A 24,890-nucleotide genomic window follows, 5' to 3' on the forward strand; every position below is an offset into this window, starting at 1 on the left:
TTTACACTTATGATGCCAGCAGAAGTTCCAGTCACTTTAGAAGCAGAGATGAAGTGTTGCCCCGGAACAACAGTGTGCAACACTAACAGGGCATCCACCCTCCTCTGGCCTGCCTCTGACTTGGGAGGCTTGTGCACTGATGTTGTTATTGTTGTTTTTCGTGCTGAGAACAGGAGTCCTGGCCAAAACACACTCTCATTACAATAACAAGACCTGGAGGGCCCCTGCGCTGCTCTACACTGGGCTTTATTGGTACAAGGGAGCACCAACAACAATGTCTGCGGACAATCAACAACCAATTTGCTAAGGGGCTGAATGGGAGATCCGCCAAAGAGTGTTCTTTCTCTTTGTCTTTCCTCGAGCCCTGAGTCTCTGTAATTGTGAGACCACTATCTCTGCTCACTTACTCTTGTGTGTCATTGACTTCCACAAGAGACCATATGGAGATGTTTGAGACTATCTAACGTTTACAGAATGCATGACCTCTGAAGTCACTGAAAAGTCAGAATGAGGGGGGTGTGTACAAATGATGTGTGAAACGCACACCACATGTGGACACCTACACAGGTACTGTATGAACAGACCCAAGAAGGCCAACACAGTAACTTCAGGTTAATGATTCCCATCTTTGTGGTGGGGAAAAGGGACATCTTTACCACAGTGTTGCAGCACCTTTTCTTGTAACAGTGCTCACTTGTATTTGAGGACAGAGGAGACCAGAGGCTGTAATTTTGAAAGTGAAATGTTTCCCATTCTTACTTGATCCAATATTTCGGATGCTCAACAGTTTGTGGCGTCCTTTTGTTGCATTTTGTACAAGATATACAAAGAAACTGTAGTGTTGTCTTTGCTGATGTAAACAAGCCCTCTCCTGAATAAGACATTGTCAGGATGGTGACATATTTTGCTTCAAAATCTAATCATGCCATCACTTACTTTTTTCTTTATGCAAATTAGATCCCAGATGACATGATGCTCATGCAAAAGGACAATGATCCCAAACACAGCAGTAAATGGTAAATGGACAGTACTTATAAAGCGCTTTTCTCATCTAGTTTACCACTCAAAAGACTTTTACACTACAAGCCAAATGACTCTATTCACACACTCAAACACCTCTAGCTCTTCTAAGTAAATGCTTATTGTCTAACAGACACGTTCATTCACTAATGGTAACCTGGGGTTCGGTATTCATAGTAGAAACATATAGCACCCCAAAAATTGCAATGAAGTGCTGATTATGGGAACCAATCATGAGAAAAACTTAAATGCAACCATATGCATTGAAATGTATTGATCAATGTTTCAGCCTTCGGGCCATCCTCGAGATCAGTGAGATTCAGTGTCTTGCCTAAGGACGCTTAGACGTGTGTTCCAGGGAAACAGGGAATCAAACTACTGGCCTTCCAACTTGCAGACGTAGCTTTTCCTCCTGAGTTACGACCACATTAAATCTAGTAAAAACCAGTAAATCTACAGCGGTCGCAATGACCCAGTCAAAGTCTAAACCTCAATCTGCTTGAAATGATGTGGCAGGCCTGCTGCCTTTTTTACATGAAAAAGAAAGAACACCCTCTGTTACGCAAATCTGCATAAACCTGTACCGTTTCAATTCTAAAACCAAAAATATCATCTGTTGTTATCATGTATCAGTATGTACTTATGTTGTGAAAGAATATCCAGAAGGATTTGATCTAATAGCAAGTATATTAGCCAAGGTAGTTGGCCTGTAATTTCCCATGCTATGTAAATATATAACTGTTATGATAAATGCCAACATTTACATGTTTGACAAAGCAGTTACTGAGGCAGTGGGTGGGAACTAGATTGGCAGTGGAACCCCTCAGACCTTACTATGCCCCCACATATTGGGGAAAGCCCAGTCATTCCATCAACACTATTTATATAACTCCATGGAGAAAAATTGGCCCATAGCAGTTTGCTTTTCCATTTGTACCACACAGTAGAAACGCTGTTACAATAATTGTCCTTTTACACAAGCAAAGTTCATATGCAGTGAAGTCTTTACTGTAAGAAAATAAAGACGGGCAGGGTGGTGAGGGGCAGAGAGGGGAAGGAACGAGGAATTGCTGATTGGGAAAGAGAGTGGGGTTCCACAGATATTCTCTCCAACGCAAACATATTCAGTGTTGATTTTTGTCATTTTCTTGGCTCTTTGAGGTACAGTAGCGGGTAGAACAGTTAGTTCTCAGGTGGTTTGTATGACTGACTGGTGTGGTCTTAGAGGTCTTGCGCCACAGTGCATGTCCTTACCATCCTTCTGCTGAGAGTCTTGCTGACTCTCATGCCTGCACTTTTTCCCATTCACTTGTCTGCCATATATTTTCTTTCTCTCTCCTAGTTAGTTGAAGAGAACACACAAAAAAAAAACAACTGAAAAACAATCAAACTGGATCCATTTGTGCCTCTTGCTTCACCTACTTCCCAGCTGGCATCCATTGTTTGCAATTACTTCCAAAGCATGTGTGCGACAGCATACGCACTTGTATACGTGCAAACTTGCTTGATCAGTTTTGCAGGCAAACATATGCGTGTCAGGGAGCAAACATACCCAAAATTGAAATATAAACTCAAATTTTGCCCATTTTATGATCAGCAGAAAATTAGGCAGCCTGGGAAAAGTATGAAAGGACCAAGGTCTGAGCAGGTCCAATTATTAAGAACAATCCATCAATATGCAAGTCTTGGAGCAGGCTCAGCAGAAAAAACATGGCAAAAAAAAAGAGTGAAAGCAGAAAAAATGTGGTTCGTACTAGGAGGGAGAGAAAAATCTGTCTTTACAATCCCCCTGTTTCAGCTTGCCAACTTTCTGCTGGCTGTTGGTAGTGCGGAAATGAGAGCGTGCTAGATTCTCCCCTCCCGAGAATAACACAAACCCCTCAAAGCTCAAATCAAACACACAATCCACGTCACAGGAAACCATTTTGAAGCGTAAAACCTCCCAATGGGAGCTCCATTTGAATGCTGCGGGTATGCGCTGCCTTGCCTGCCCCCTGCGCCTCCCGCTCCCTCCCCTCTCGCTCACTCAAAGCTTCAACCACAACCTAACCCGAACCACACCACCTCTCAGACGACAAGACTCCCTTTCTCTCACTCTGTCAATCTCCTCCTTCATTATTTCCTCTTTTCTTTTGTTCCTCTTCTTTTCCTCAGATAGGTAGGTAGGTAGGTAGGTAGGTAGGTAGGTAGGTAGGTAGGTAGGTAGGTAGGTAGGTAGGTAGGTAGGTAGGTAGATAGATAGATAGATAGATAGATAGATAGATAGATAGATAGATAGATAGATAGATAGATAGATAGATAGATAGATAGATAGATAGATAGATAGATAGATAGATAGATAGATAGTCTCATCATGATGCAGAAATCGGGTAAAAGGTCATTATCCAGCCGTCTCTGTCCTGTGAAGTACTCAAGTGACCTCTCCTGCCAGCACCAGCCCCCAGCCCCCATCACCCTCCCCTTCTCATCTCAAACCTCAACCACAAGCTCTCATACCCCCATTCTGCTCTCCTCGCCTCTCTTCCCCTCTCCCCTTTTTCCTCCTCTTAGCCTTGCAATTGAAACAGTGAGGTCAGGAGGGCATATGGGAGGCAATCACAGTAGTTTGTTTTGGCTCCCTCGCCCCCGCACCGAGTTCTCGGCTGTGCAGAAGCAATGCCGCCACCTTGCCTGCTTGCTGCCTGGGAAACAAACACATCCTCAATCACCCGGAGGCCCTGCATCCGCCAAGGCCACACTGGTTGAGCCCTGTCTGACAAGCTCAGCCCAGAAAGTTGGACTCTATCTGATGAATTCAGGCCATACAAGTCAAGCTCTGTCTACTGAACCCAGGCCACATTAGTGGCAGCCAGACAGTCAAATCCAGGTCGCACTAGTTGATTACCCTTTGTTGAATGGTGCCAGCGAGGACATACTCTTCAAGCTCAGTGTCTACTCAACCCAAGCAACTCTAATTAGCCCTGATGGTCAAACCTAGGCCAGGGAAGTCAAAACCTGTTGATTAGATCCAGGCCAAAAAACCCAGTTGAGTGAATCCAGGCCAAAAAAGTCAACCTCACTCTGATTGAAATCAAGCCAGAAAAAGCTGATCTATCTTTGGCTGGCTGAGCAATTCTGTCATTATGTTGGCTAAGTGATGGCTTACAGTGTCATTCCCTGACGTAAGTGCAGCGCAGCTGAGGGATGGAAGTGAAACGAGATGTAAAACAGGAGCGGCGTTTTAAATGAAAGCAAGTGGCCATTCAGACCAGGGATGAGTTAGACAAATTATTTTACACTACCAAAACCCTTTAATTTTCAAAACCAAGACCAATATGTTCTATACCTCACCCCTCAAATATTTTCCAAACCACCCTTGATACTCGCTTACTGCATTACCCTGATTTGACCCTTCTCTCTTTTCTCCCCTGTACATTGTTCATGAACAATATGACTGACAGGGCTCAAGAAAATTAACATACTCAAGAGAGTTTTTTCTAACACCGTTGGTGTTAAAATTAAACAGATACTTAAAATCCAGGCAGCACTTTAGCAGATTCCTCACCACTGTCTATTCGACAATAAGAACTAAGGTGGAGCTTCATATCTGTGTTATACTGTGAACCACAACATTCTCAGACCTTCAACGATCTCTCTTTTGGGATTTCTTATTAGCAAGTACTGTGTTTGCTTTACACACATACATGCACACTTCATTTTTCTTTAGTCTCTAACAGGATATCAGATAATTAATCTAAAAATTTTGCTCCTGGGGTGATATGAAGAAATTAGTGACTCCAGTGTTATTGTGCGTGATGGGAAGAGGTTTTGGTTAAAGTACATAAGATCTTGTGGCTTGGAGGATAAGGATTTACCCAATCTCCAAGGCTTGTTGTTCCCATGGTCTCTTCTTTTTCCTCCTCTGAACTGTGTTTCAAGTCTGAATGACCTGCAGGCAGGTGCAGCAGAGTGATCGACTCACTGATCTCCACTCAGTCTACTGTGCAGCCAGGCGGCAGCTGGACCGCTATGCAGGTACCGCTAAGCACTGAGACCAGCCGGGACTTCCAGGAAGTTCAGCATCAAGGATCAGTCTGTGATATTGACTTGGCAAAGCCTCCAGTCAGTATGATTCCACCAGCTAAGGGTTCACTGACAAGTGCACTTACGTGTATGTGTGTAGACTAGGGCTAAGTACTTTGAAGTCCAGATGGGTGGCCCAGCCCCAGTTGATTTCTTTTGAGCTGAACTCATTCCCTTTCTCTCTCTGATATGCACGCATACCGTATGCATCAAACCAGCTGTCGTCTATTTCTTTGTTCTTTCCCATGTATTTATCAGTGTTATCAAGATGTTTAAGATGAAAATTTGTGTTGAACAGCTGGCAGGAACTGGGGCCACCCACTCAGTTGAGAAGCATTATGTTGTCAGCACATAAGTTGAAATGTAGTATCAAGATGTATCCCTGCTTTTCACACAAAAATCTCTCAAAAACTTTGTTATACACAAAAAAGAAAAACAACAGAGTAAAAGAAAAAAAAGTGGGGAGAAAAAAACTCACAGCTCCTCTCCCTTCTGTTTATTACAAACAAATCTTTGAGTGACAACTAGTGGTCAAATTATATCATTTATAATGATATTTACTGTTCTAACTATTGTGTAAAAACATTGTTTTATAGCAGCCACACTGAGGGTTGTCTTTGGTGCAGATGTGTCTGGTTTCATTTTCAGATGTGGCTGATATGATTATGTCAAAATACCAAATAATCATCTCAATTAATTGGTCTATCTCTAATGATCAAAGGCCATGTAATGCCTGTTTTTTGTCAAAAGCTGGTATGTGCATTCTTCTATAGTCAGGACTTTTGACAAGCAAAGACAGGGAGGGATATCTGGAGCAGCACAACATTAGAGAACAGCATTTAGCTTTGATCTGGCTCTTTTAACACTTGGAAGGAACCAGTATAAGCAAGTGCATGGCTGGTTTTACTGGGTCTAAGAATTGATGGATCTAAAGTGCATCAAGATGCTTCACACAACCACACTGAAATGAGACATTAACGTTATGATGACAGTGTAGAACAACAGCTAAGAACTTTGGAAGTGAAAAATTATTTATAGGAAAATATATGTATTTCACAAAGTATAATATGATCAAGTAGTAGGTAGCTCATTTATGACAAGCAATTTGATGCTGCAGCTGGTTAAAATAGATCTCTGCTGCCTGATTTGAATTCATGCCATATTACACAAGGAAAAAAAACTTGGCTGAACATGGAGCATTTTACTTTACAAGATTGGACTGACAGATTTGGTTTTGATATATTTAAAAATTTCTTTCAAATTTTCTCTCTTGAGCAGCTATATAATCAAATATATGTTTTGATGTAATCGTATTGAAAATAATAACCAAATATAAAATATATATCATAATACAAACTTTTAGTTACTTTAAGAGCATCATACTTAAAGTGCATCATGATACAACATTTGAATAGTTTAGCAACATATTTAAAGTTGTATCTGAATATTCTAAAGATGTAGTATCTCAACTTAAACTTAATAAACCTGTATACTTTGTATACCGAAGATTGCATTCAGATATAGCTATTCAGTCATAAGTGTGAAATTACCACTCCCAAGGACCTTGAGAGTGAACATTACTGTATTTCAAACAGTGAGGTGGTGCAGAGTATCTTAGAGTGTACATATTGTAGTTTTAGAGGTCTGGCTAAGAAGCCAATATGTGATATATCTAATGAAAAGCAGATCTATTGTTTCGCAAAATTCAACAACAAGGGATTTCATAGTGGTTTACATGAAACATATTATGTATTTTGAAAAATGTAGGAGGTTAAAACAAGGTGAATGGTACAGTGCCATGCATGCTATTAATCAAGGTCTTTCAATTAAATTTAATCAGTCAAATTTTGTGTCAAACAGGACATACTTTTTTGCAGCAAGAATTGCAGCAGTTTATTCTGCACATATTTAATTCATATGCATATTGATTTATTGTAATTTAAGTCACAGCACAGTCCCAGGCAACGTGTTTTCTACAAAGTACTCCTTCAGTTGTTGCTCCCAGGTTTAAGCCAACAAGCGTATAGATGTGACGGCCATATCAGGGTACATGTCCCGTATGGGCGAGTGAAGCTATGAACACAATCATGTCTGTGTAAACAGAAACTGAAAATGACCTCTTTTTAATAGTGAGAATGCACATGGTACTCCCACTGAAAGAAGCACACACATGCACATATATATGCACACATTTATGGGGTAACAGAGTGCACTGGCTGAGCTCAGATGAAACAACAGCAACCTTGGGAAGAAGGAATGTGTATGGCGCTTGTCCAAGAGAGGCCGTCAGAATCCTCAGCAGGCAACCCTGGTTGTCTTAGTGAGCACAAGTGTGAGTGTGTGGGAGTCTGTGCATCTGCACATGAGGCTGGTGAGTGTAGTAACTGTCTAACTGTACGAGTATGTGTAATTTCACAGAATGTTGGCTGTAAAATGTGTAAATGAATATGACTAATTTTCAGTTTAAACTTTCAGTTATTGTTAACTAATGCTGGTTACAGCCTAAATGAATCTTTCTTTCCTGCATACAGTGAAGCACAGCTACGTCCTCACAGCACTGCCAAGATAATGAGACAACCTTATCAGAAGCATTACTAAGAGATGCTTCATCTAAATTTCTTGAGAAAATACAGGATGCAGGGGAGCATCTGCTGGCAAAGATTTCCCTTGCAAGTGGGCAGTTACTACAGAAAGCAAGGAGGAGATCTGCTCCTTAGGGAGGCTACAGAGAGGGAGAGAGGACACTCGCTGTACCGCTACTCATCCCAAAAATATGGTATGATGTCATGCAGATTCCAAATGTGGACTGCAGTGGCAGAAACAGGGTCATGTGTGCACTCCACTAATGCACAGCTGAACAAGACCAAAAAAAAAGAAAAAAAAAGAAACGAGATAGAGGTGTTCAGAAGGGAAGAAGGAGAGTGGAGACTGTTTAAAATATTCAACCCCCCTTCCATTAACTCATCGTGTAGGGATGAGAACACGACCTGCACTGTGGATCTCAAGAGAGAAAGGAAAGGGGGGGTGCACTGGGGGATCAGACCTTTTATCCTGTAGCCCTTAAATCCAGCTCAGCATTTTCTTAGTGATGTCATCTCTTTTTCACTCTTACTTCTCCGTCCTCACTTTCTCCCTTACTTTCATCTTCTCTTTTGCTCCAGCCTTCCTGAGCTCTCTGCTTCTTGCACGCACAGGCTCACCTTCCCCTCCACTGCAATTACTCAACGTGTGGTGCATTACAATATGCAACGCATCTTGTTCAGCGCCCATAGATCCCTATAAATCTGAAGCTGCCTGTAGTCATCCTGAGTTCAACAGAAAAAGGAAGTGTGGGGTTTGTTTCACCACAGACCTCCATCCTACCCTTTCTCCAGCACACTGACAGACAAGGAGAACACTGTATAAACAAACAGGGAAATGGCTGCGAGCGGCATGGACAGAGCCGGACAGAAGGGGAGATGTGCTGTGTTTGCATCTCTTTATTGGGTATGAAGAGAGAGGCACTGGGGCAACACATGGATGAGAGGAGGCCACTAAAAGAGGTCTTTGAAGTTAATCAGCAGTATTTTTCCCTTTAGGTGTGGCAAAGTAGCTGCAGATATGCCTACATTGTTTAAAAAAAACAACAAAAACATATAAACATATTATTACTTAATAACCAGTAATAATGATTAAAGACAATATAAAAACATTAATGAGGGAAAATTTGGACAGCCACTTATTTTAGGCCTTTAGTAGCAATAATTAAAAATATCTTTATTCTCTGATATAGTTGCAGAGCAACTAAGAACTACTCTATTGCTTAAGTTACCTGAGGTTTGGAGGTATTTGTTTATGTGTAACTCTCTTAAGTTCCCGCCACATCATTTCAGTCACATTCAGGTCTGGACTTTGACCGGACCATTACAAGACATTGATTTTTTTTCTTTCTCAGCCTTTCTTTTGACGATTCATTGGCAAATTTGGTAAACTAAGTCGTTTTGCCATGTTCTTTGTAGAGGGAAGATTATTCATAGATTGATTAGCATCAAGACCTGCTGATGTCAAATGATGAATTTCCATTGTGTTAACACACCTGAATGCTCCAGAAAAATACCAACACTTCTGCTTCTATAGAAGTACTCACACTTGTAGATGATCAATTAATCAAGTACATTTGATTAGCAGCACCTAGGCGATTGTTATGCTCTTAATTCAACACACACAGCTTTGGCATTTTGGGCTTAGTATTTATTACATACATAATGAAATATGCCATGTTGCCTTTCGTTTGAAGTTGTATTAACTTAGTTCAAAGACCTGGGGATGATAACATACATTTTTTCAACATGCCAAAATCCCAGAAACATTGAGATGACCGATGAATATAAACTGAAACCATTCCTCATTTTGTCATTTCAAGATGTTGCCAGGGTTGGTCTGACTGGGCTCTGGAAACAACCATCCATCCTTGCGCTATATCTGCTTCAGGTGGAGGCACACTAGGCTACATCCTGGCCAGTCACCAGTTCATCACACTCACACTCATACATACAGCCAGCTTAGAACCAGTTAACCTCAGATGCATGTCTTTGCATTGTGGGAGGAAATGGAAACACCTGGAGAAAACCCTCACAGACACAAGGATAACATACAAACTGCACACAGAAAGGAAACCATTACCGGTGCCGGGTTCAATAGAACCATATTTAACTGGGAGGACAATTGGGTGGACTGGCCAGGATGTACCCTTCCTGTTGCCCTTTGACAGACGGGTTAGGCTTCAGCCCCACTGTGACCCTGAACAGGTAGAAGTGGGTATAGAAAATGGACGGATTGATGGATGATCAGGTGGACTGGGAATTGACAGCATAAGTCAGTGATTATGTGAGAACGTTTTATCTAAGATCACATTGTAAGAGTCATGCAGTCTGCCAGACAGTTCTTTTGTAAGAAGATCTCAAAGGGATGTGACAAGAACAAAAACATCTGATGATCAACGTCATCTGTCTCCCATGTGTGGGAATCTTTGAAGGGAACTTACTTAAAAACTGTATAAAGGGCATTCATCTTACCTCGGGAGTTTTGACGTAAATGCTTAATACTGAGCCAGTCTTCTTGCTGCAGAAACCCCAAATTTATATCAAAGTCTTACTGAGCCTGGAGCTCATGAAACATTTTTATTGACTTGAATAACTCATGTTATACTTTCAGCATAATTATCATACATAAACATTACAGCCACAAATCATTCTGGGACCATTCTGTTGAGTGGATGGTAATTACGTTGCATGTCTTACTCTTTTTTTTCCGTTTTCAACTGTTGCTGTACTCCTTCTGCACCCAAATGTTTTCAGTTTTTTCCTTTTTCTCGTGATGACTTAAAATGACTAAGGGACATTGAACTGTGTGAGCAATATATGAGCTCATTAACAAAGTGTGTCGTGCATAAAAATATATATATATAAAAAAAAAAAAGAAGAATCCAAAACGCTACACAACCGACAGTCAGTATGCTGTAATTTACAGGCTGACTCAATGACAAACAATTGTGGGAGATATGCACGAGTGTTTGTGTGATTTTAGTAGGAACAGGGTATCCCCCGTCGCAGACAACAAGGGAACAACAGGGACAGATTATTGCTTGGCAAACACCACAACTTGATTACCCAGCTTTCATGAGGGGTCTGTTAAGGCCAGGGAGACAAAAGGAATTTGGTCTCCCTCTCAGTTGGTTATTCAGCTGTTTCTCAGAGGTCCAGACTGGGCAACACAGAGAAGGAGCAGAGAAAGAGGAAAATAAAAAGTGAGAAAGTGGACAAGACAAAGAGAAAAGCAAATGAATGACTGTGTAACTAGAGGCTTGTTTTGTTCCAAATCAGATTGCTTTATAGCAATGCAGGGGGGCAGTGGTTCCAGGCAGCAGACAATGGGCCAACAGGATCAATATTGACATTCTCCTTAGTGATAGACGAGTTGGCTAGTTGAGGTCAGGGACTGGATCTCCACGTTAACCAGCCAGCCAGCATTAGTGGTCATGGCTGGGGGACACTTACTGTAACATTGGCCTCTCAGCATAATGGAGGGTCTACAGAGTAAGCTCAGGAGAGGTCTCCCTCACCCTCCCCTTTAAGGGCTTTATTACGGTGAGAGAAATCAGTCCTCCTCTAGCCCAATTCAAACTCCAATCGTTTGTTTGTCAAAACAGCTAGAAAACCATGTTAGCACCTCCACAGGCGTGGCAAACAGCATAGAAGTCGTGAGAGATGAGGCAAAGAAAACACGAGACAAGTGACCGTTTATTAGTTCTTATTAAAACAGCTTTTATAATTCGATTCACTGGCAAGTCCAACATGCAAGGAAAATATACAGACAAACACTGGGTACAGTCTAAAACCAGGGTAATGGCAAGAAGTGCTACCACAAAATACTGTAATATAACACCCCTGCAAATTCCATGTACTTGCTTTCCTGAAACAACATCTCAATTGTTGTTTACCAAAAGTGGTCAATTAATCCGAGGCCAACTCATAAAAGAGGAAATGATGTGGTAGTTATTTCCAACTAGCTGAGAGTTGAAGCTTTTAGGGATGTGGCAGAGGAAGAAGAATCTAACAGATAGACAACGAGAAGAGGAACAAAAGGGGTGACAAACTACAAGAAATATTCTAAAGAAAGAATAAACAAAGAAAGAAGAATTGCAGAGGCAATGGTGCTAAAAAAGGAGGGGTGAAAGGAGAAAAAACAGAAAAGAGTGCGAAGACGAAGGAGAAGAGGTCATCTGAGGTGATGGAGATTTTGTGGGGTGGGCTGGTTTCATCGAAGATGGAGCCGGGCCACTCTCCTCCTCTTCCTCCGATTCTGTTCTGGCTCGGGTAGCTGGACTAAAGCCTCGTAAACACACCGAACACATGTCTGTAGTCTCCCACACACATGCTCATTCTCTTCGCTACACATTTGTGTTTCTTACAAAAATAGAAGTGACATCACAGCAGGCGCATTTTAAATCAATACATATTGCTCCCAGTGTAACACCCACGCACACATACGCGAGCTGAATTCCCCATCAGCGGACCGCTTCATAGTCCAAACCACTCAGTGACCCCTCCTCTCCTGGGGTCGAGTTTCTGCCTCTGCTTTTCGTCCTCCATGAACTTGTCCTGAATCTCCTCCATGGAGCCTTCCGCCGGCGTCCGGTCCTTTTCTGGGAAGATGTCAGGGAAGCTGAATGTCTGGCTCTGTGCCTAATGGGGTGACAAGGAAAGAGAGCATAAAGAGAAAAATGAGCTGGGAAAGCTTTGTTTTTCCACCCAATTTGAACAGTTGCCCCCCCCCCCAACCAACTGAAATATCATAAAAAAGAGCCATCAAGCTGCACCTTCCTTGAACGTTTCCTGTTTCTTGTAAAGACAAAGAGAAACAAGACACCGATTTGGAATTCAGGACATTGTTTCTCCCTCTGTAATTCCTCTTCCATGTTACACAAATCCTTTCTTTCTCTCTGGCATTAAATTTCTCCAACTCTCTCCCACATTTAATCTCTCATCTCTCCATTTCTCTGGTCTTGATTTATTCAGATGGAAAGGATGGTATCCATTATTCATTCCATACCAATCCATCTCTGGCCATGGCTAATGCATTACTGGCCCAACTGTAGCCTGTGTCAGGCCACTATGGAGTATAGTACAGTGCACACATATGCATGCTTGCACACACACACAGAAAAAAAAGACAAAATATAAAAGGTCACTGGGTGCAGGCGTGTGCACATATCTATAGCCTCTCCCTCTCAGCCTCTCCCATGGACACCTGGCAACAAGAACTCACTGTTATCAGTCTCCACTAGACTAAATTCATTTTCATGCTGAGATGCTTCACATAGAGCCTGCTTGCAGATTCTGATTAAGTACCTGCACTTACGTAATTTTCATGTTTTTGGATTTTAGGCAAACTGATAATCACAAATATTTCCAAAATCATTAAGGTTCAATAGTATTGTAGTTTACACCAACAGCTACCACTTCGTAATGACTGTCAAATGTCCTAATGTGACTCATAAATCTTTCCACTATTACACAGAGGCCCATCACTATAAAATAAATTGCTTTAATGAACACAACTGTCAATCAATTATTGAGTTTGAATATGTGAAATATTTTGTTTGGGCTCAGTGTGTAGGCATTAAAGAATGGTTTGGCTCTAATGTGAATGTTACTTTGTCTGTCTCCAACCCCCAAAATACCGAGAGAAACATGCTTATAATTACCACATAGCATGGTTTAATTCCCAAAGGGGGACACAACATGGAGCTCACTCAGCCAAAGATGCAGAACGGAGATGAGTTTGTCTCTAAGAAAAAGCGCTGGAGAGGGGGAACGGTTTTGGTGTAGACAGGCATGTGTTTTTGTTTTCTGGTAAGATAATGACCAAGTAAGAACATAAAAACATGAATATGTCTTGCTATATGGACCAAAATGAAGCGAGTTCCTCTCTTTTCTTACTCAAGTCCTTCTGCCAGGCTCAACAGTGCCTCCCATCCAGTAGTGAGGGGGATTGGGCAACTGGGCCTATCCGTTCTCTGTGCACCAGTTTCCCCACCCTCCCACTGACAGATAGCTACTGAGAGAGGGTGCGTATCTGCAGCCTTCTCCCTCCCTGACTATACAACAGCTCAGAGGGGGGTACAGTCATGAGCTTCCACCTTTCAATGGATTTCTGTGCAGTACTCTTCCCGATGCTGCTGACAGAGCAGTGTTGGAGGAGGAAATAGCTTCACTCCTTAGGATGAGAGAAATAATGATGGTCCCCCAGGGCCTGCTCACAACTGGTGCTAACATATGTCAAGGATGATTCAGCAAGAAGTGGACAGTTCTAAGTTTGTGTGTTACGACCTGGCAGTAAAATACGTACCCAGATGCATCCTGAGTGACCTCTTGTGATCATTTCTTAGTTACCAACTCTGCATGCAAATAAACATGAAGCCTACAGTACATTCACAGTTTAATCAAGCTATGGTTACACCTCGACTTTGCCCTTTAAGTAGACTACTGTCCTTGTCTCAGTATACAGTACATGGACGGGAATCGCACTACTGCAGTGTTTCTACTACTTCCGGTCCTCATGACCCACCGCCCTGCACGTTTTCGATGTTTCCCTCCTTCACCACACCTGATTCAAATGATCAGCTCATCACCAAGCTCTGCAGTGGCCTGATAAGGAGCCAGTCATTTGAATCAGGTGTGGTGGAGGAGGGAAACATCGAAAACGTGCAGGGCGGTGGAATTGAGAAACACTGGACTACTGACTGAAGAACGTTAGGCGCCGCAATGCTGTGGACCACATGAGTAACCATTCAAGACATTCTATCGGATTATTGTACATGCAAGTATAATTAAATCAATTCACAGCACAGATGCTGTATTTAAGATACTTGAATGGTGACTGAATCAGGATTTTATTAGAGCAGAGCAACAGTCACTCTACTGGGACCACTTCGGCCCCCCTGCAGCACAGTTTATTTACTCCTTTCTCTGTGACAGGCGGCTAACTTCACACGGAGTTTGCTGCTGCGAGTTTTGTGAACATGGCAGGATATTTATCAAATTTTGAGTAAAGATGGACGTTCTCACCGGAGTGAATGAGCTGTGCTGCAGCCATGCGTGTCGATGAAGTCGTCCCAGTAGAGGTGTGTGTGGAATTCCCTCCGTTAGCTCTCCTATAGCTGCAAGTAGCCACATAACAGCAGCTATGAGCTAACAGAGCTATAGCACACGTTCGTTCATTCATTCTTCTTAAAGTATTGGTGAAATAAAGACAGATAATGCCTTATTTAGAGGCTGCATCGTCTTTTCTCCGTTCACTCCATGATATGGATCGCAAGTTATCTAAATAGCTTCTGAAGGACGCCGAAACTGAGATAAACGTATTTCAAGCCAGAAATAAGGTCTAGGTTTAAAAATACCGGAGTTCCCCTTTAAATTCATGTTACTTCACAAAGATCAGTCATTTGGGTCTGAAGTCTATGTTCCCAGTTTTGAGGAGCAAGTCATGGAACACATACACAACCTTCAATCAAAAGAAAATCCCTCAGCCGGCCTTTCAAACCAGAGGAGGTTTTCTAACAAGAAGGAGCCAACAAGGCAGACCCAGTTAGGAGGAGACGGCTAAGTCAAGCAACAGAAGGGAACTGCCAAACACGAATGAAGTAAGTGGAAAAAGACGGAACGGCCAAGGCCCTCATTGTCTCTCTGCACTCATACACACTGCCATCGAGGAATCCAGAATCCAGAACACAAACACTTTCACAGGCCAAGCGAATTTTGCTGCTGGAGTAAGAGGAGGAGTCAAGGACTAGAAGGAAACAAGGGCATAGATGATGGTTGAAGGCGTGAGGGGGTGACTGGGAGAAGAAGAAAGTATGGGTCACAGAGGGAGGGATCTACCTCGGTGCTGGGAGCAACAGATCTGCCGTCAAGATGAGCAATGAACCAAACAACACTTCCCCTAATTTGAACCGAACCTTGTCGCATGAGAATTCCCAGTTAACAGAGCTGCCCTGAAAATCTTATGTATACACTCAGTGAAGATTAATACTGCCCTCGGAGAGTGCGATTCACAAAAACAACAAAGGCCTGAGACTGAAATCAACAAAGCGCTGAGACTTGTTAAACAAGTCTTATTGTTGGCAGCAAGCCGCACCCAGTGTGTGTGTGTGTGTGTGTGTGTGTGTGCGTGTGTGTGTGTCAAAGGTTTGCTAGAAACATTTCCGCAATGAGAGAAAGTGCTGGCTGAGGTCATTCATATTCTTATTTGAGATGTATACATTGCACTACAGTTGAGACAAAGCCCATGTTGCACCATGTGCCCTGGGCTAAAACAATCTCTGCTGTGCGTCTGTCTACCTCTCTCAGTATTTTTGTGTGTGATGTAGAGTGTGTATAAAGTGCATATAAAGTCATTCATGGAGGAGACCAAGCCCTGGCCACGAAGGAAACAAGTGGAGAAAGACAGTCAGGCTTTATGTGCCAGCAAAGATTTCCTTTCAGTTACCTACTATGAATCGTAGACGACAAACACCAGGAGTGGACACTTTCTGTCACTCTGCCATCATCTTCACTATGCTCCCCTTTGAATCAAGCTACTATCCAGGAATATTAGAAAGAGGCCCCACACTGCTAGAAAAGTAAACACACTCCTCTTACGCACATGAGCAACCCATTACACCCACAGTTTCCCTCTCAAAGGAAAAAGGAGGGGAAAGAGTGATGGAATAGAGGTATGGGGGGTTAAAGAGGAAAGGCAAATGTTGTCATTGACTCTATAAACCCCTTTAACATTATAATTTTGCGTGCATAATTGTGTTTTCTTATTAAGCTCTAATTCAGTGTCTTGTTTTGTTCAAGGAAGTGTGCACTTAGCATGTCGGTCTGCCCTGTGTCACATTTGGGGACAACTGTCTGACTTTAAATGAGTTGATTGGGGACAGCCGTCAAATTAGGGCAAAACAATTAGTGTCTCCATAATGTTTACTTAGCAGTTAGATACAACAGCAACTGAACTGCATGCCTGTGGTTTAGTGTAAGTCTCCCTGGAACAAAGCACTTGGAATAAGAAATTTCATCTTTTGTTTATGTGTTGGAATGAAAAAGCATACAACAGAGTGAAACACATGACCTAAGCAACCCTCTTTGGAGTCCCAGAGGGAAAGAGGAGAGTGAAAAGAGAGAAGACCAGGTGAGATGTGGAAAGAGCCACGCACAAAGGACAAGTGTGTTCGCTCCGATTGACCTTTCCCTCTGATCTGTGACAAACTAAGCAATGTGAAATCAATCCAGGAAAAATGGGAAGGTGTGACTCTTACTGCTCATAAGGGTAGATTTAAATAAGAAATATGAAAGCTGTCGTTGTTCAAGTTTAACGTGTTAAAATGTCTTTGAACATTAAAAAACATCTAAAAAGCACAGCGTGCCTTCAAAACAGGACGTGCTTTTTAGTCCTGAGGCTGAAAAGAACATTATGACACAGCCACCGGCTTAAGACACAAAAGGCTGATTCAACCTGTTTCTATGAAAGTGAGAAGAAGATATAGAATAGAAATACACAGAACCAGATCAAGAAAAAAAACACACATTGCTATAAAGATGCCCTAAATTATACAGAGCAGGAAGAACAGAAAAACTAAATGCGTTTCCAACATTAAGACAAAAGCATGAGAGGGTTCTCAGAGATGATCGCTCATTGTAAGAGGTTAAATTAGATATTTCAATACCTATTAATCCAAAAAGTTGCATTCATGCTTTTAAATTTTATATTTGCCACAATTATAAAAGCTTGGAATAGCATTTTATTGCTTTTAAGTACGGAAGTTGCTGTAAAACTACTCTCCAGGTCACACAGTGACTTCCATTCAGATAATCTGAATTAAATTTAAAGGCAAACTGTCAGTAAAGCGTTATTACCACTCTATTACAACCTGAGATCAGCGAGAAATATCATAAGAGTCAAATAATTTGTGATTGGGGTAAAGGGCGCAAAAACATTGGCTTCTTGGGTAACCACACCAGACTGAATTAAAGGAGAGAGGAGTTTGAAGGTTTCAAAATGCCTGAAAGAGTCAAACTGAGTAATTCACCGTAGCCCTATAGGATACTCAGATGAACTGAGTATCCCTTTATCTAAAGCAAGGCTGCATGAAGAGATAAAGAAGTGTTGCTGATGCAGTGAGACATCTGCGGTAGCTGTGTGACGGTGTGGTGAGGTAAACCGTAACAAAGCTCAGAGACATCTTGAGCGCTGGTGTGTGTGTGTGTGTGTGTGTGTGTGTGTGTGTGTGTGTGTGTGTGTGTGTGTGTCTTAGAGAGAAAAAGAAATGTTCACATTGCGGTAGAATCCATTTTGACCGCATGGCAGGAGAGCATGGAGGATTACATGGAGAAAACCACTGTGGTACCAGGTTTAGAGTTGAGGGCAACCCCCTGCTGAGTGTCAGGGACATAGATCTGTGCACTTACATACTCGACTTATCTTTGTTGTCTGAACATAAATTTTGCTCTTTTTCAGCAAGTCGTGCAGAGAACACTGATGTACTGAGTAACTCGTCACTTTAACAAGACAAGAGGCAATTCGAAGGCATGTGTGCCGCTTGTTTGTTTTGTCAGAAAGAGCGAAGCACAAACCACAGGGTCTAATCTAATTTCTTAAAACTTTCTTAAAGCGACAGTTGGAGCACAAGTTGAACAATAAAGAACTCATTACATTTTATAACAGATGAAGACACTTACTTGAAAAAAAACTGACACTGGCCAGTTTGCTCTTAGTTTTTTATGGTACTTTCCCAGTATGGCTAAGTGGCTATGGTGTGCTTACCTGACACAACACAACACAGCATAAAAGTAAGAAGACGCTTTCCATATTCACTGAGAAGGCTTCCTACCTCAACACAGAGAGCTTTAAGGTCGGGTCTGGTTGGTTAAGTGTAAAAAATGTCTACATAAAAACACTGTCCTAAGTTTCGCTTCCAGTAACTCCTGTTGTGGTGAAATTATATATGCGTCAAAAATCAAAACTAACCTCACTGCACTTCTCAATGATTGCAAAATAAAGGGCATTTCACATATGATTAGGGCTAATTCAATACTACAGTTTATTGACGGTCTTTGGAGTTGTACTATCAGGATGATCTCAGTGTGTTCTGCCAGTTTTTACTCTCCAAATAAAGTGTCTACATTTAACCCGAACGGCTGTTTTTTTCTCCCTTTCCAAAGAGAAGCCTCCTAAAACCTGAGGTTTTCTGGAAAAACTAGAAACTGTCCGCTAAAACGTTATATTTGTCAGCCTTTAAAGAAATCAGAAACATAAAATAAAGAAAACATTTTAGAGGTTGAATCTAAAATCTGTTGCCAGTCATTAGTGTATTCGATTTTAACTGATAAATAGATGCAGTCCGACCTAAAAAGTGACAGAATATGTACAAAAATTTGCTTCTTCACTGACACTTACAACTAAACGTGTGCCCATACAGATCACATATATTCCATAGTATCTTTACCTAATTTTGCATTATCTAGGAGGGCCCACAGTAGTCAAAGAAAACAAGGAGAGGCAGGAAAGGCAGAGGAAGAGGGCAGGAGAGGAGAGGAGATGTAGCCTGATGACTGGCAGAAGCCCCCACTTCACTGGCAGGGCAAAGGGTGTGCCACACATTCACTCTCACCTTATCTCATGGACACAAACACACACCACTCTGCCCAGTTTTGCCTCTGTCTTAACCTTTTGATTAAGAAGTTTCCAGGAATGTTCCAGGAAGAGAAGGATGAGAGAGAGAAAGAGAGATGACTTAGTGACTAAAGCGTCGAGTGGAAAGTGTAAAGAATGTCAGAACCACAGGACAAATAAAACTGCACTGTTGTTCTCTGAGGAAAGAGAGTGATGAATAAAAACAACTTTATTTACAATTAATTCAATCTTTGCTCAGTCAGCTACAATGACACTGAAAGATCAGGGGAGACAATCAAAGTTTTGATAGAACATAGGTCCGAAAATCATTTAGAAATATATCTGCTGAGCACGAAAGAAAGAAAATGAATAAATTCCCTGTAAAACAGAGATAAGTGGCAGTGAGAGTGGGCCAGTAACCATGAGCATCTTTGTTATGGGTTCATTCAGGGTCATGACCCCAACATTCCCTCTAATTACGATGACATCTCCACATAACGCCAGTGGTCAATAAACTGGTGAGCTTTGGCAAGCAGCACTGCATGTTGGTGTGAGTGTGCTCCCATTTTTACACCAATAGTAACATGTTTAAATAGCTTTTCTCAACATGTATCCATGTGTTTAAGCTGATTAAATTCTTTCCAAATGCCAACAGCAGCATGCTCCCCTCGGGACTTTGATAGCTACAATGGAACTGTGTTACTTCCGGGAACTACAACTACCATGAGCTACGACAACCTGAATGGATGAAATTACGCTGTATCCTTCCGGCTGTGTTGAACCACACTTTCTCATAATTATGACAGTAATAATTTATAATTAGAATAATTTATTACACAGTCAGTCTGGTTTATAATCTTTGACCTGACTCAAGAAACCAGCCCATAAAGCCAGAGTGAGAACAAGCTGCCTGTTGTCTGACCTACTGATAAAATAGATGAACTTAACCTCTTTTTGTCTAAAATTTAAGTCTGTGTAAGAGTCTATGTGAGACATTTCAGTCAAGAAATGTACGTGTCGGCTCCAAGCGCTGCATCCTCAATGAAAGTTAGCATTTGCACCGGGGTATTGTGATCCAGACAATGCCAATCGAGTTGTCAATTTACACCTACAAGTACTTTTGACACAGGGCTGGATGCCAAACACTTTCTTATTGCACCTAAAGCCAGATGTTGGCAGGTGTTAGCAAATTTTCTGGAGGAAAGTAAAAAGGGCACAAGCCCTTTAAATCAATGAGTATTGAGAGTATTGTTTAAAGACAATATCTTAATAAATGTGTACACGGTTAAATGAATGATACAATTATCCTCATAAAGCTATTTTAACACACTGTCATTAGACTAAATAAAGTATATAAAGATAATACTAAAATTGGACTGATCCTCAAGCTGTAAAAGCACGTATTAATCTTTATACATGACAAAAGCTAATGGGTGTACAACTGTTTCATTAGGATGGTTTACTGTGAATTTTGAAGGTGATTTATTCCTACCTAACTAATTCAAAGTGTGAACTAATAAGATTTGGTGCCACATGTCACTGACACGGTTTTAAAGCAATCAGTCTGATACGATCAGTCTCTATTACTGACAGTTAACCTTTGAGAAGACAGCTAATTGCTTCATCTAGGTCCTTCAGTTTGTAGTTTCAACTGGTTAAAAATCATCCCAAAATAATCTCAAGAAAAGGGATAGTTTGGATTTTCAGAAAAATTTCTGAAAATGGCATGTTTTTTTTAACCGATTTGAACCGATCATTGAACTCTACTCTTTATTAAGTCACGCAGCATAAAAATGCACTTTAGTTTCATCTACCTGTAAGCTACCACAAGATCCCAATACTATTGTGTACATTCTAACTGAGATATAGAGCAGGACTTAGGGGGAGGGGTAAACACTGCTTCTGGTGTTCAACTGAAAATACTTGATGATCTATTGCAGAAACCCCCTGACATACTAGTGCAGGGCGTCCAGTGGTACACAGGCACATACTTCTGCCCAGAGACAAATGAAGGGAGTGAGTGAAAAAGCGAACGCATGTGGGTGTGTGTGCATGTGCATACGGTAGTTTTCATGTCTGGGCATGCCTGCTCCCAGCCTGCTACTGGAGACATTGGACCCTGGTAACAGAGCTCGCAGGAAAAGATCATCACCATCTAAATACACACCCAGCCACCCACAAAGACATTCACATCCATCTGGTCATGAAGTGGACACTCGGGGAATAACAACAACAACACCAGCAGCAGCAGCCAATAATAACACGAACAAATCTGTCCACATTAGCAGTAATGACCAACAAACGGCACACCGTATCACATTCAGGAATACCCATCCGGCCGTCATACCTAAAAGCCAAATCACAGCCAAATCCGTCTATGTTTCCACTCAATCCACAACATAAACAAGAGAAACATGTCCATAAACAGCTGTTCACTGTCATTATCCCATTCATGTATGTCATTCACCCCCACAACCCCCACAACGTACCCCATTTTTCTCTTGCCAACACATGTAAACAAGCCTCACATACCCTCCCCCCAATTTCAAGCATCCCCTCCACCAACCCCACCCCCACTCAGCTTCAGACCCAAACATGTAGGCTACCAAACACACACACTGTTAGACCCTCACACAAAACCTCACACGCTCACCCCTACATGCACATGAACATAAACATCCAATGCCCCTGCCCCCTCCCCGACTCTGAGAGGAATGCGGGGACCAGCTGGTGGAGAAAATAAAAAACGAAGAAGCATACCAAAACAGGAAATGCATCAGCAGGGGCCTATCAGAGGGTTTTATCAGGCCAGTGGCAGCCCTGCCGAGAACATGGGTGGTGCTGCATGCTGATTGGCTGATCAAAGTGGCAGCAGTGTCAAGAGGTCAAGAGGTCAGTGGTAATCAAGAAAAGGTTACAAGCATGCATTCTCACATGCACACGTTTGAGTTGCTGTGTATGTATGTTTGGTGCCATGGAAATGTGTATATGGGAAACTGGAGGAAATGTGGGAGGAAATGTGGGTGAGGAGAAAAGATGCTGCAGCGAGAGATAATGTGAGAATCAATCAAGAACAACAAAAAGGAAAGATGGAGAAGATAAAGCTGAGAGACAGTGAGATTGCAAGACTCCTAAAAGCCATTTCAGACAAACTGCAGTGTGCTGCTCCTGAGCACCGCCTTTCAATACCTCTGAGTGTGAGGTTCTGCTTTTCATCATAAAATTAAACATTTGCAGCAGAAACGCAGGTACAAGGTGATGTCATTGCAACTTGAAATATCCTAACTGAATTAGTAAAGTGTGAAAAAAAAGTGTGAAAGAAGCAAATGCGAGCCTCCACTAAATCCATTCAAAAAAAAGCTTTGCATGTAAGATTCAAAACAGGATGATTAAGACCCTGCTCTGTTCTCCATAATTCATGTTCTCTCTCCACTGAGCTCTTATGAAACCTACACACATACATTCAAAACACAGCCACACACACACACACACACACACGCACACGCACACACACACACACACACACACACACTAAACTCGAGAGGAAAATTTCCAAATCAAGAGATGCGAAGAGTGATGGGGTGAGGGGCTTTCAGAGAAGCACGATTATCAGGAAAGGCTTCTCCTTTTATTGGCCTCACCACCATACACACACACACACACACACACACACATACGTGCACTCTAATTACCGTATCAGCCCGTTCTTTCCTTCCTAAGATTCACACACCTAGAATGCTGACAGTGAAAGGCAGGCTGCATTGCGAGACTTTTTCCCCCCTTTTCACTGACCTGTTATCACATTTTTTGCCATTTGTTTGATCAGACTAATTTATTTTCGCAGAACAAGAGAAACATAGTTGCCGCCTGACTGCTTGTGCAGGAGTCCTCGCAGCCCTTCTGCCGGCCCCACCACCTGTGCCTCCCTCCCCACAGCAAGAGGGATTGGGTGGTTGGGCCCATCCACTCTCTTATGTATGCGGTTCTCCCAACACTCAGTCACTGATCCTTACCTAGAATTTGTGCGGCTGCCTTTTTTACTAGACAAAATTCTCAGAAAGGGCTACATATTTGCTGTGAGTCCTCACTGTTCTTTCATGGACCGCTCTCCTAAACATCTTTGGGCAAAGAAACAATACTCCCAAGTGATTACGGTCCTTTAGAGGCACAGCAGGGCTCTGTTCTCCAGTGTTTGGTGGTTTAAAACTAATTGTATAACACTGAAGTGAAAGAAAGTGATTTCTATCATATTTATGAGCACTCTAAAATCACCAAACTCATTGCAGAATAATTCATCTTTCCTTATAAACTTATGAAACTAATTTCTGTAAATTTTGACTGCAACAAATTGCAAAGAAGTACATTTTCAAATGTTTTTTTTTCCAATACTCTGCTGTTATAATGCCAGTTTTTTTTTAATAAGAACATTAATACTGTATATAGGCTATGTGCTGTTAGTTAATATCATCCTTCATACAGAGACTATATTTTTGCACTACTTTCTGTCATTCTGTGTGTAAACAAACCTCTAAATTTAACAGCAACAGTTGCAGTACATCTCTTAATGTGTTTGGGTTCATTTCTCTTACTTAACTCTGTCCATCCTGCAGTGTTTCCACTGCAGATGTGCATTTTAAGTACACAAGTCAACAAAGAACACAACAATGTTCCGCTTGCATATGAACATTAGAATGAAGAAATGTATATGCTCTCAAACATAACCCTTATTACAGCTGGAGGTCTGATATCCCATCCTTTTAGTTGTTGTGCGTGTGTGTTCCAGATCTGTGTGCTTAGCATAAATGATGATTTGAAGATGACCGTAAGTATAAAAAACTGTTCTTTGCTTTCTTAAATGACAGCTTTGTTCTATGAAGACAATTGATAAGAAGTTATAATAATTCAAGTGCAGATATTTTCGTTTTTCCCTAAAGCCTCTAGCATAATGACTATGATGCAGTGTATATTAATAAGACACATAACCTACGGACAGAGAAGTCATGTTTACGGGCTTTTTATTACTTCTGCCATGGGTGGTCCAGTGAAATAATATTAAACTTTTTAATCAGTACTAGGGAATGTTATTTTTTCTATGAAAAAAGTTTCAAGCTTTCTAAACACTTATTCTGCCAGATTCAATAACAATAATTACTTTATAATTAATATACATTTACAAATTCTTCATAGTAAGTTAAGAATGGTTACCTGGAACGTTGTGGGCCACAAGCTTCTTAAAAGAAGCTTACAACAAAGGAGAAAAACTGGTAAGAGAACCATTTGAGTTAAGAATTGAATTAAAATATCAATTGTCACATGATAAATTATATAGACCTAAGTGGAAGGAGAAAAAAAAATAGACAAACTCTGATGGGAAGGCAGCACCAGAAATATGGCAGACGTTAAAAATGTTAATTGGTGTGATAAGAAAGGGTGAGGCAGCACAGAGAAGGGAAGGAAGCAAAGCGGCAGACAGGCAAAGCTGTGTGAGGAAAGCTGTGTTTGCGTGACAAGGTGAAAAGGGAAAAGGAAGAGGGAGGGAAGGAGAGCAAAAGCGATCATGATCCAAATAGTTGAAAATAAAAAAATTCCACACAGATAAGCAAGATTTCCCGCTC

General features: G+C 41.5%; 1 protein-coding gene across 1 annotated transcript in view; it reads right to left on the bottom strand.

Moving 5' to 3' along the window:
* Positions 1-11,347: 11,347 nt before the first annotated feature.
* mrpl23 (mitochondrial ribosomal protein L23) overlaps positions 11,348-24,890 on the bottom strand; it is a 38,377-nt gene continuing 24,834 nt past the window's right edge. Inside the window, exon 5 of the mRNA XM_072385493.1 lies at positions 11,348-12,305. Coding sequence (XP_072241594.1) covers positions 12,141-12,305 — 165 coding nt within the window. The 3' untranslated portion in view covers positions 11,348-12,140. The remainder of the gene's footprint in view (positions 12,306-24,890) is intronic.

The sequence above is a fragment of the Leuresthes tenuis genome, unplaced genomic scaffold, assembly GCF_036924035.1.
Source record: "Leuresthes tenuis unplaced genomic scaffold, fLeuTen1.0.hap1 SCAF_5, whole genome shotgun sequence".
NCBI lineage: Eukaryota > Metazoa > Chordata > Actinopteri > Atheriniformes > Atherinopsidae > Leuresthes > Leuresthes tenuis.